Below are 13,431 nucleotides of genomic sequence, written 5' to 3'. Positions count from 1 at the left end.
ATATCCCAGCTTGATTTCAGGTTTTGAACTAAAGAAAACATGGCCTGCATTGATTTCTTTGTGGACGAGTCCATTTGCGTGGACAATAGAAAGACCGGATAGAATTTCTCTGAGAGAAATTACAATGCATTGCTCTGGAAGACCTTCAGGGAATTTTGCAGCAGTGATGGATCGAAGGGATCCCACATCCATGTACGGGAACACCACACATAATTTCTCATTGTCCACAAATGATTTAGTGATTCCCATGAGGTTTTCATGATGAGGGAGTAAGCAATTTCTTTCAACTTCTTGATTCAGCTTGTTGAAGGCCTCTTGTTGATTGACTTCGACCAATTTCAGAGAAAAAAAGACATCATGAATCCCAATTCTTGAATAGACATTGAAGTCGCCAGCAATGTACGCACATCTGTACACTGTAAGACCTGATGCAGTTCCAATGCGGCACATGGTGCTGTACCTGTTTCTAGTTGCTGCTTCAAAGACAACAATGCATCTATTTTCATCATTATCATCTTGTGTACTCGAGGCTCCTTCTAAGGGAACATTGGCCCACTCGTCCATTATGAAGGGTTTTCTTGTTTTGAAGTTTTCTTGAATTTCCGAGAAGTTCTTGGAAAGAGTTGGGAAGGGAACTGGAATGGAATGGCTGATGAAATGTTGAGCGTTAAACTTTGAAGAGGGTTTATCGCATATTGGAATGGGAGAGTAGTTATATGAAACTAATGAACATAATTCTTTAAATTTTGGTTCCAAGAATTCCAGAAGAAAAATATAAATTTTCTGTATGTATTATATAGATAAATGCATTGTGAAAGGTTTACTTTCTTGAAAATGCATAGGCATGAGAGAAGTTTCTTGATGAGGTCTATCCAGTTATGCAAGAATTTCAAGAAAATTCCGGGTAGTTAAAACTGAAAACTGAAAAGTGACTCTTAGAATTTTGATTCCTGATGCTATCTCCTATCATGATCATGACAAGTGTCCAAATGATTAGGTTTTTAAGATTTTCTTATTAGTTTTTTTTTTTTTTTTTTGGTGGGGGTGGTTTAGGGTTCTACACTGTTCGTACATGCATACTTCTGCTTGTAACAGATGAATGTGTGAAGCCCAACTCATCTGTTTGCACCAGAGGTGCAGTTTTAGCAGGATTATTAACCTTCCGATTGAAATGACAGTTCCTATTGTTTCATTAATTTATCGACTACAGGATGTTACGGCAAAAAATGACGTGACAATGAGACAATGATGACTAAATAAGCAAGTTCACTGAATCAAATCCGCAACGGAATGCATTGGCTTTGCCAGAAGCTTGAAGATAATTGTTTAGATTATGCCTCCCGAGGTTAATAGTAAGCATCGCCGAGCTAGAAGGCTTCTGTTCGTGCCAAGGAGACTGATCTGAACAAGAGGGAGACGTGCTCATGATGAGACAATGTAGCAAGGCTATCAAGGTCAGGACTCGAGCTTGGTCTTTTCCCAGGCAGGAGCCAACACACTGCTTCTATATATCATCACTTCACACCAAAAATTCAGATATGAGATAGATATACCTGATCACCTATTAGAAGCCATTTAACCACCTGATCACTTTCAAACATCACAAACATCTGACCCCGCATCCTCCTATGCATGTCAGTACATATAACCTGCTAGCCAACTAATTAAGAATTCATTTGGGCGCCATTTTTGGCTCATAATTAGTAGAAATATAGCTGTTGCAATATGAAAGTTGTGAGATAAAAGAAAAAAAGGGCTGAGTGGGGCCCATAAACGGTAACATTTTGATAGGCTTCCTATTCAATTTACCAATTCTAGAATGACCCAGAAGGAGGAGGGAATAGCTGACTGGAAAGTAACATAATCTGTTAGTGAAGGAATGATGGGACTTAGTTAGAAGAGATCTATAAATAGAAGTAGAGGAAACTGGAAAGGGAGGCAGAAAATGGGTAGTCACTTAGGAGAGAATTGGCTCTCTTGAAAAGCCAAATACTGTTTGACTATGCCAATATTGATATACCCCGAGGAGTTTATCCCGAGGACTCCATATAGACCCCATCTCATTTCTCTGCTATGGTCCTCGGGGTCTCCCTAAGTCCTCGAGGTATCGTTGTCCTCGAGATACCTCGAGGACATATTTACATCCTCTCAAGTCCTCGAGAATAGTCCTCGGGACATACACCACCAACATGCCTCCTAAGACCTGGGTACCTAACAAACAAACCTAAACACCCAAGGATTCTACATCAACCCTGATACCGCCTGTCAAACAATTCCATTACAAGTAGGACACTCTTTATAAATAGAAATTCCCTTGGATAAAAACATCCAACCAACACAATCCTACTAGGAGTACACTACCTACCCCTATAAAAGCAGAACCTTGGGCCATTATTCAGGTATGTTTTTCATTGTTTTTCAGCACATAGCCTCATACTTATATTTCCCTTTCTGACTTAAGCATCGGAGGGACGACGAGAACATACCTCGTTGCCTTTGTTTCAGGTACCGGAAGACCGCTATCATGATCAACCCAAATCATCAAACTCGGAAAATCAACAGATACGATTTTTGGTAGCATCATTGGCGCCGTCTGTGGGAAACGCTACCAAAAGCCATGGTAAACACACGTTCAGGTCTTCCATCAGCAAGCTCATCCGCTCCAAACCAACCCCCTCCTGAGGATATCCCTGTTCCTCAAGAGGAATCATCAGAAGTGCCAGAGCCCCAGCCGGCAGTCGTCACTGCTGGAGCCTTTGAAGAGCTCAGACAACAGGTCGCCACACTGACTCAGCTGCTAAGCCAAAGAAATCCGCATCCGTTACCCACACCAGCGCCCCAGGGGGGTCTTATGACTAATGCTCGAGCTCGAGCTCAAACACATGTCCCTGACAATGGCGAAACAGGGGCCTCGGGTATACCACATGTAACCTCGGCCTCGAGATCAGTGACCATGGAATCCGGGGAACTCGCTAGGATTATTCAAGAAGAAATTACGGCAGGCCTACTTCAGGGCAACAAAGGGACGACAAGATTCACTCCCAACACTCTCTTTACTCCAGAGATATTAATATTCCCCTTGCCAGACAGATTTAAGTATCCTAGGATCAAAGAATATGATGGGACCACCGATCCAATCAATCATCCGAACGTATACACGGACGTCATGAATCTACAGATTGCACCAGATCAGGTGATGTGCAAGGCCTTCCCGCAAACTTTGACAAATGCTACTAGGGATTGGTTCTCAACCTTAGAGCCCAACTCCATAGCCTCATTCTCGAATTTGGCGAACAAGTTCTCTGCTTTCTTCGCAAGCAGTAAACGCATCAGGAAGACAGCGGCTTTCCTCATGCAACTTAGACAAGGGCAAAATGAGACCCTACGTGACTTCATGACCAGGTTCAACAAGGAAAGACTTCAGATTCCCGACCTACACATAACAGCAGCAGTTTCTGCCCTCACATATGCCATAAAGTGCGAGGCTTTCAAGATGTCTTTATCCAAAACTCTGTCAAAGACAGTCACCGAGCTTCTTACCCGAGCCGAGAAGTACATAAATATGGAGGAAACACTAAACCCGAGAAAGGTTGGACCACCCCATGACAGGGTCGAGCATAAAAGACAGCACGACCCGAATCCCCGTGAAGAACATCGAAAAAAACAGAGACAGGAGGTTCCCCCGACGCCATTCACGAGTTTAAATACGTCAAAGACCAATATATTGATGGAGATCAAGGATATGAAGGAACTCAAATGGCCTGTCAGAATGAGGTCACCACCCGAATCCAGGGACATGAATAAGTACTGTGAGTTCCATCGAGATCATGGGCATACCACGGAGAACTGTAAGGCCCTGCAACGGGAGATGAAGCCCTTATTAAAAGAGGACTCCTGAGTTCCTATGTCGGTAACGACAAACGCCCGAGGAATGATCGTGGCAGGGAAAAAGCCCCTGAGATAAAAAGGGATGGTCAACCTACTGCTGGAACCATCAATATCATCATTGGAGGCATTGCCTCGGGAGGAGACTCCAACAATGGAAGAAAACAATATGCCCGACAATATGCCTTGGCCTCTGGGATGCCTCATGGAAAGCTGGATGATATTACTTTTGGGACAGGGGACTTAGAAGGTGTATCACTTCCACATGATGACGCCTTGGTAATCTCAGCCATTGTGGCCAATTTTGAAGTAAAGAGAATCTTGGTTGACAACGGGAGTGCGGCCAATATACTTTCACAAGAAGCTTTTGCAAAAATGGGAATCTCATCTCAGCATCTCAAAGCGGTTAAAATTCCTCTCCAGGGGTTTGGAGGAGGAGTCATCACTCCAGAGGGTGTCGCGGAGCTTCCTCTAACTTTGGGTTCTGGCCAGAAACAGGTTACGGAGATGACATCTTTTCAAGTGGTACGTGTCTCAATAGCCTATAACGTTATTCTGGGAAGACCACTCCTGAACAAGATTAAAGCCATTGTGTCCACCTTCCACCTAGCTATGAAGTTTCCAACGTGTAACGGCGTTGGGGTCATCCGTGGAGACCAGATAGCCGCCAGACAATGCTACGTTGCCAGCGTTCGGGAAATAAATAACGACGTCTTGCAAATCTCGAGGATTGAGCCGGAGGCCAGGCAACAAGTCAGACTTGCTCCTGTAGAAGAATTGATGGAAATTGAGCTCGAGCATGATAAGAAGGTGACAATTGGTCGGGATCTGGACGTCACCCTGAAGACAGAATTTGTTGGTTGCTTATCTCGCAACATTGACGTTTTTGCCTGGAAGGTTGAGGATATGTCAGGGACAGATCCTAAAATTGCAGTCCATAGGCTTAACATTAGCCCAGGGGCTAGACCAGTAAAGCAGAGGAAAAGACAGTTTGCCCCGGAACGTCGGGAGGTCATTCGCGAAGAAATTAACAAACTCGTCAGTGCTCAGTTCATTCGGGAGGTCCAATATCCCGATTGGCTTGCTAATGTTGTTTTAGTAAAGAAGGCCAATGGTAAGTGGAGGGTCTGCATTGACTTCACAGATCTTAACAAGGCATGCCCAAAGGATAGTTATCCCCTACCACGGATTGACAACTTGGTGGATAGCACGTCCGGACATAAGTTGTACAGCTTCTTGGATGCATTTTCTGGTTATCATCAAATCCTCATGGCCGAGGAAGATCAAGAAAAGACATCATTCATGGCCGATTCCGCCATATACTGTTATAAGGTCATGCCTTTCGGTTTGAAGAATGCAGGGGCAACATACCAAAGACTCATCAACAAAGTCTTTGCTAACTTGATTGGAAGGAACGTGGAGGCGTATGTTGATGACATGGTGGTCAAGAGCAAACAGGTGGACTAGCATATTTCAGATCTTGAAGAGGTTTTCGACACCTTGCGAAAGTAGGGAATGAAATTGAACCCCGCAAAATGTGCATTCGGTGTGGCCTCGGGCAAGTTCTTGGGCTTTATGATCACTCACCGGGGGATAGAGGCCAACCCTGACAAAATACAAGTCTTGGCGTCTATGGAATCACCGATGAACAAGAAAGAGGTACAGAGGTTGACTGGTAGGATAGCAGCCTTGAACAGGTTCATGTCCCGAGCATCAGACAGGTGCTATCCCTTCTTCAAAGTCCTCAGAGGAAACCAAGGCTTTGATTGGAGTGAAAACTGTGAGAAAGCTTTTCAGGAGCTCAAGCAGACATTGGCATCTCCTCCTATTCTCACTAGGCCTGAGCCCCGTGACACCTTATATTTGTACTTGGCCGTATCTCAAAACGCAGTCAGCGGGGTCTTAGTGAAAGAGGTTAACAAAGTCCAGCAACCTATCTACTATGTAAGCAAGGTCCTACTGGATGCGGAAACAAGGTATACTTTGGCGGAACAACTTGCCCTTGCCTTGGTTATAGCAGCACGGAAACTCCGACAATATTTTCAGTCTCACCCTATTGTGGTGCTCACTAATCAACCACTTAGGCATATACTTCAGAAGCCGGACGTATCAGGAAGACTGATGAAATGGGCAATCGAGTTTGGAGAATTTTACATCGAATTCAAACCACGCCCATCTATCAAAGCCCAAGCACTATCCGACTTCATTGCAGAACTAACCCCTAGGCCTCGGGGGCCAGTGACAGCTTGAGCATGAGCACTAATTTGGACACTTGGCAAATTTTTGTGGATGGAGCATCGAACTCCTCGGGCTCGGGCGCAGGGGTCATCATCATCAGCCCTGACAAACAAACAGAGATCTAATGCGCTCTCAGGTTCGAGTTTGAAGCAACCAACAACGAGGCCGAGTATGAGGCCGTCGTTATTGCTCTTGAGCTAGCCCTTTGCCTTGAGCTCGATTTCGTAAAGATATTCAGCGACTCACAACTGGTGGTCGGACAGATTGAAGGATCATTTGAAAGGAAAGACGAGAAAATGAGTTTGTACTGTATGAGGGTTCAGGATCTTCAACGAAAATTCAAGAGTTGTGAAATTACAAAAATTGCTCGAAAGGACAACGGAAAAGCCGATGCATTATCCAGGCTTGTGTTCATGGGGGTAGACGGCCTTGACAGAACAGTTCACATTAAAATCATCACAGAACCCAGCATCAATCAAATCCTCGACGTCATGGACATCGACAACGAACCATCCTGGATGGACCCAATCATAGAATTCATCACAAGTGGAAATCTACCAAGCGATGCCAGGTTGGCTAGAAGCATCAAAGCTCGAGCTCCTAGGTACTGCATGATAAGCGGTGTCCTCTTTCGCAGAAGTATTACTCTTCCATACCTAAGGTGCCTCAGACCATCAGAGTCATCCCAGGCCCTTGCTGAAGTTCATGAAGGTGTGTGCGGGAATCATCAAGGAGCCAGGGCCTTGGCCTTTAAACTCGTACGATATGGGTACTATTGGCCAACTATGAAAAAAGATGCCTCAGAATATGTTAAAAGATGCGATAGGTGCCAGAGGTTTGGTAATGTTATCCACTCACCAGTCGAAGACCTAACCAGCATTAACTATTCGGCCCCGTTTGAACAATGGGGAGTCGATATCCTCGATCCCTTTCCTGTGGCTAGAGGTCAACTAAAGTTTGTTGCTATAGCAGTAGAGTACTTCACAAAATGGGTAGAGGCCGAGCCTCTCGCCACAATATCGGAGCCCAAGCTAAGAGCCTTCACTTAGAGATCTATCATTTGCAGGTTTGGGATACCAAAGGTCCTCATCACCGACAATGGCAGGCAATTTGACAATCAACAGTTTAAGGACTTTTGCTCAAACCTTGGGATTGATCACCGTCTGACATCAGTTTCACATCCTCAGAGCAATGGTCTGGCCGAGGTAACAAATCGAATCATATTATAAGACCTCCGAACAAGAATAGGCAATGCTAAGGGTTCTTGGTCCGACGAGCTGCCTTCAATACTTTGGACGTATAGAACAACTCATAGGACAACCACAGGAGAAACCCCCTTTATGTTAGCCTATGGCATTGAAGCAATGGTCCCGGTAGAAATTAGACTCCCGAGCCATAGGAGGCTCGTGCCAGAAACCTCGGAGCATACAATTGAACATCTTGATCTCTTGGAAGAAGTGCGGGAGCAAGCCGCTATAAAGGTGGCCTCTTACCAAACTAAGACAGCAAAATATTTTAATAACAAAGTCAAGACTCGGAGGTTCAGAGCAGGCGACTTGGTCCTGAGGAGGGCCGAAGCTGCAGGTCACCCCTGGGAAGCTCGGGCCCATCTGGGAAGGACCCTTTGAGGTCATACGACAGGTTCGCAAGGGAGCATACAGTCTAAAAGACACTTCGGGTAGGCCTCTTCCAAGGCCCTGGAACGCTGATAATCTGAAATTATACTACAAGTAACATTCTCGATGACATCTAGGAGATTTTCTTTTTATTCCTGCATTTTTTCTTCTGAATATTATTTTTGGTTCCTCGGGCCTGCGCGCCGTTGCATTTTATTTCTCTAGTTTAGCGGGCCTGTGTGCCCAAGCATGTTTTTTGTTTTCTCTCATAATGAACTACGTTCGGCTTGATCCCGTTTGGGTCGTAGGCAGCTTGGATACAATATAAATCCAAGTCCAGTCCGAAAAATTAGTAAATTCAAGCTTCGGGTATAGCAGCCCTTTAGTTTACTTTGCGCCCAGGAATCACAAAAAGCCTTGCCCCACGCAAACACAAAAAGCCTTGCCCCGCGCAAGCACAAAAAGCCTTGCCCTAAGCAAGCACTCAAAAAAGCCTTGCCCCGCGCAAGCACAAAAAGCCTTGCCCCGAGCAAGCACTCAAGAAAGCCTTGCCCCAAGCAAGCACCAAAGCCTTGCCCTGGGCAAGCACAAAAAGCCTTGATCATATACTCAAGCGTAAACTGTTATAGTATCACCTAGGGACATACAAAAGTCCCATATCATTTTTGACACTCCCGAGAATATCACAACCCAAGTTTTTAAGTTAGTTGTGCACGAGGTTTATAGTCCTCGAGAATTTCACATTATAGCTTTTTAAGTTTGTTGTGCTCGAGGTTTACAGTCCTCGAGGAAATCACGACCCAACTTTTTAAATTTAGTTGTGCTCGAGGCTTAGAGATCCTCGAGAATGTCACATTATCATTTTTTAAGATGAGTTGTGCTCGAGAATGTCACATTATCATTTTTTTAAGATTAGTTGTGCTCGAGGATTACAGTCCTCGAGAATGTCACATTACCATTTTTTAAGATTAATTGTGCTTGAGGATTACAGACCTCGAAAATGTCACATTTTCATTTTTTTAAGATTAATTGTGCTCGAGGTTTACAGTCCTCGAGAATGTCACATTATCATTTTTTAAGATTAGTTGTGCTCGAGGATTACAGTCCTTGAGAATGTCACATTATCACTTTTTAATCCCTTAAATACGCTCGAGTTGTGGAATCCTCGAGTAAACACTTCAATGTCGCATGAGCAATTAGTTTCCAATTTGTTTGCTCGAATGTATAGAGTCCAAGGGGTCGAGATAAAATAGTTCGAATAAATTAACTTTAGAACATACATAGTCCTCGATCAATTTACATGTTCAAAGTTAAACAAAAATTATAAAAGATTGGGGTGGGGAAGTCATCCAATGTGGCCAAGAGGAGGGTCAAGGTTGCTGATGTCGATCTCAACATCGTCCTCAAGACCATCCTCCTCATCTCTACCCGATCCTCCTCCATCTTCCGAACCCGAGAGCTCCAATGTATCAGCAATGGAAGGCACTGTCTTCAGGTCGTCCGGAGCGACGTCGGGCAACTTCTGACGGAGGAAGGCCCGGGCTTCTTTCAGAGCATGGAAGTACGCCCCCGACGCGTACTCCCCTTTTATCTTGTCGCAGTCCTCGGAGGTTTTAAACTCCTTCCAGGCCCTCTCCCTCACAGCCGTGAGCTTGTGCCCAAAATCCTCTGTCTTCTGGATAAGCTCGAGCCTCGCACCCTCGACCTCATCCTTTGCTACAACAAGGTCATCCCTGGCCTTTGTAGCCTTCCTCCTCACGTCATCACGCTCCTTCAATAAAACCTCGACCTGAGCCTCGAGGTCTTGAATCCTACTGTCCTTAGAGGCCATGGACGTCTCGACCCCAGCTGCCCTCTTGGCCTCCTCGAGCCCTTGCAGAGAAAGTCCTCGAGCTATACTCAACATCTGGAAAAAATGAATAAAATGACAAGTATTAATCTCGACAAAAAAAAAAGCTTGAGGTTAAAGTCGAAAGCCTGAAGATTACCTTCACTGTAAGACCCTCGAGGACCTTCATCCCATCCTCGAGCTTGATCTCCTCCTTGTATTTATTTACGAGCTCAGGAGCGAGGTGGCAAGTCTCAAAGTCCCTGGTAAGAGACGGGTCGTCCTCAAGGTCAACCACTTCAGAAGGAGGCCGAGGAGTGACGACCCGAGGAGTGGGAGATCTAAGGTTCGGTTGCAGAGGGGTCGAGACTTGAGGATGTGCTCGAGATGTTTCGCCAGGCCCCCTCACACCCTCAGGAGTCCCTCGAGGCCTCTTCTTGCCTTTCTTCCTCGGGGGCTGCCCCTGTGGATGAGCGTCTGTCCTTGTGCTGACAAAGTTTCGAAGAGCCCGAGGATCAAAAGACGTACCTGCAAAATTTTACAAACATTTTAGAACGAGCACAAGTCAGGCTATTTTTCAAAAAATAATAATAAAGGAACATCCCTACCCTCGACGCCTCTAATATCTGCCAGGTCTATAACCTCTTCCCCAATCTTCTTCATCGTCAAGAAAAGGGGACTGAACCCGACCAGCATCCTCTTATGCTCTTCCAAAACATCCGGATACACCTGGCCCTCACAGAACTTCTCGGCATCGGGGATTCCCCTATCAGGCCAGAAAGGAAGATCGGGTTCTTGGGCTATAACATAAAACCACCCCTCCCTCCACCCCTTCAAAGAGCTCGCCATCCTCGGGACTTTAAAACCCCCAATCGTCGAGAGATAGCCAAAACAAGTGTATCGAGGATGCTTCTTAAGCTCGAACACTAATTTACTGAGGCCAATGTTGGGCTCGATACCAAAGTATCTACATGCTATAAAAAAATAAACGAGCATTCTCCAGGCGTTGGGCACTAACTGCCCCGGGCACATGGAGTGCTCGACTAATAGAGCAATAAAGAAGGGGTGAAGGGACCACCTAAAGCCAGCCTTAAGGGTCTCCCTAAAAATAACAAACTCCCGTCGTCGTGCTCGAACAATCCTATCTTCGGGGTCAGGAAATCTAACATTGCAATTAGGCATTATACCATATTCCCTAGCTGCAGCTATGACTGAGTGCTCTTTAAGCCTACAGGGTTCGTCGGGATACTCAAAAACCATATTAACCTGGGCCTCGGGAGTAGCCTCTAGGGGAATAGCCGTCGGTATTATCGAGGTCCCTACATCCTCACTACTACTAGAACTACTAGAAGATTCTCGACCCTCACTACTTGACATCACTTGGCAAACTTAAGACCTAGCTTATGAATAACTTAAAGTCTCGAGCCTTACCTGGAGTTCCTGACGACTTGAGAAGTTCCCAAAGTGTTTTTCTCAAGCACGACCCTCGCAGAACTCTGATTTACAGTGGGTAAAAGTGAAAAATAAAGGTGAGAACAACAATATTTATAGGTGAAAACGATGGGAGGCCAAAGGTCCTATCTACGACCGTCCACGAAGACACGTGTCACAAATCCAAGCCACTCTCTGCAACGGTCATATCTCGACCTATATCATCAGCCATCACTTCTCGACGAAGGTTCGAGAAATGACATAACCCATGCACCCCATCCTAAGAGCTCGATCTCTAGGACGAGGGCACGGGGGCCAGTGACTATGCCAATATTGATATTCCCCGAGGAGTTTATCCCGAGGACTCCATATAGACCCCATCTCATTTCTCTGCTATGGTCCTCGAGGTCTCCCTAAGTCCTCGAGGTATCGTAGTCCTCGAGGACATATTTACATCCTCTCAAGTCTTCGAGAATAGTCCTCGGGACATACACCATTAACATGCCTCCTAAGACTTGGGTGCCTAACAAACAAACCTAAACACCCAAGGATTCTACATCAACCCTGATACCGCTTGTCAAACAATTACATTACAAGTAGGACACTCTTTATAAATAGAAATTCCCTTGGATAAAAACATCCAACCAACACAATCCTACTAGGAGTACACTACCTACCCCTATAAAAGCAGAACCTTGGGCCATTATTCAGGTACGTTTTTCATTGTTCTTCAGCACATAGCCTCACGCTTATATTTCCCTTTCTGACTTAAGCATCGGAGGGGCGACAAAAACATACCTCGTTGTCTTTGTTTCAGGTACTGGAAGACCGCTATCGTGATCAACCCGAATCATCAAACTCAGAAAATCAGCAGGTACGATTTTTGGTAGCATCATCGTTGTTCTTCTTTTATTTCCTTGTTTTCCAATTTCTGAATCTGCTCCACTTCCAGTAAGTTCATGTCCATTTTATTTACAGTTCAAGAGTAAGATAATTCAATTACGTTTAAGTCTATTTCCGGTTCCCTCAATTTGTCTCAAGAGTATTGTGTGAAGTGAGATTATTGCAGGGTTCTATCACATTTCTTCTAAAAATGAGTTGGAAAATAGCAAACAAAACTAAAGACCTAAGCTATTTTGCTGTCCTGTCATTGCCGAAAATAAAATCCATTTGTGCCTAGTGAAAATAGCCATGAAATGAATGGAGTTACATTGGAAGATTAGAAATCATTCAGTTTTTAAGCACAAAAAAATGAGAAGGGTTATATGAACATGATTGAAAAATTGTAAATGTAACTCGTTCCAACTGATGTAGCCAGAAATTGAAAGATTGCTCCAATTGCGGCTATATAAAAAAAGAATGGTCTTAACATTTTGAAGTGTACAATATACAAGAGATTTCCTCTATCATGTCATGAGCACACACTTGCATTTTAAACCAATATATTACAGGTACATAGTAGCTTTCGCTAAGCGGGTTGTGTTTTCCACTGAAAGACCACTCAAAACACTGTCGCCCATGAAATTCCAAGCAAATTCACAAACAAAGATCCTTCTTTTGCGCATCAGTGGAGAATAGACCACCTACAAATTCAAAAAGCTTTCGCTGGTAGGAAGGCAGACCAAACAGACATCAGTTTTCGTACAGGAACAGTCAGGACGGATCCAGAATTGGATTCAAGACCGGGCTACAAAAATTCAAACTGGGCTAAAATACTAAAAAAAAAAAAAAAAAAATTTACACATAAAAAAACTGTTTTTACAGAAAAAAAAATGAAAAATTCCTTAACAAAATTTTTTTTATTGGGCCTTGGGGGGGACTACAGCCCAGGTCAGTCCCCCCCCCCCCCATCTGTCCTTGTATTTCTTAATGGACGTTCATTGTTATCAAACTCTTAATGGTTATTTACACTTAAAAAAATAAAATAAAATAACACTATATTTAAATTAAAAATTATTTGTCCCCCCCCCCCCCACATCCGTCCCTGGGAACAGTTCTCAAGATGCAGTAGGACCTCCAAGCAATTCCCAGACTGACGGCTGCCTGTTGCATCCCCAGTAAAAAAGAGACCACCATACCAATTTGAAACACTTGGACTTCCCGCATTGTAAATATTCTTCCCCTCTCAGAGAACCTAAAACAGTCAATAAACCTCCACAAATGGTGTGAATAGTACCAACAGAAATGGCTGTAGTTTGATGATACTAACAAGGGCAAGTCATATAGGTGAACAGCAATGTCGCTATATGATGAGCAGAGCGGAATAGGCTGAGCTTTGGCATCCACAAAGAGCAACAACTCCCAGAAAGATGTAACTTAAGGAGTTTTAGCATATGATTACACATAAGAAGTTAAAAGATTAAAAGAGACAGAACACAACAGAACGCACAAATAACAATTTCTATGGAAAGTCATATAACTAATATAATTTTA

The 13,431-nt window shown here is 44.2% G+C and overlaps 1 protein-coding gene across 1 annotated transcript; it reads left to right on the top strand.

Annotated features, from left to right (window-relative positions):
- Positions 1–2,953: 2,953 nt before the first annotated feature.
- LOC111387923 lies at positions 2,954–3,898 on the top strand. The gene is made up of 2 exons (XM_023012553.1): positions 2,954–3,193; positions 3,299–3,898. Exons 1-2 carry the CDS (start codon positions 2,954–2,956, stop codon positions 3,896–3,898), a joined length of 840 nt encoding a protein of 279 aa, XP_022868321.1.
- The last annotated feature ends 9,533 nt before the right edge of the window (positions 3,899–13,431 follow it).

The sequence above is a fragment of the Olea europaea genome, unplaced genomic scaffold (genome assembly GCF_002742605.1).
Source record: "Olea europaea var. sylvestris unplaced genomic scaffold, O_europaea_v1 scaffold4374, whole genome shotgun sequence".
Taxonomy (NCBI): domain Eukaryota; kingdom Viridiplantae; phylum Streptophyta; class Magnoliopsida; order Lamiales; family Oleaceae; genus Olea; species Olea europaea.
Note: the sequence above shows the minus strand (reverse complement) of the source record. Positions and strands in the feature narration are given on the sequence as shown.

What these genes read in the sequence shown, in the direction of transcription:
- LOC111387923 (XM_023012553.1), top strand. Translation starts at nt 2,954, where the DNA reads ATGGAATCCGGGGAACTCGCTAGGATTATTCAAGAAGAAATTACGGCA. An exon ending in TACAGATTGCACCAGATCAG is followed by an intron (nt 3,194 to 3,298) that starts GTGATGTGCAAG and finishes TTGGCGAACAAG; the next exon opens with TTCTCTGCTTTCTTCGCAAG.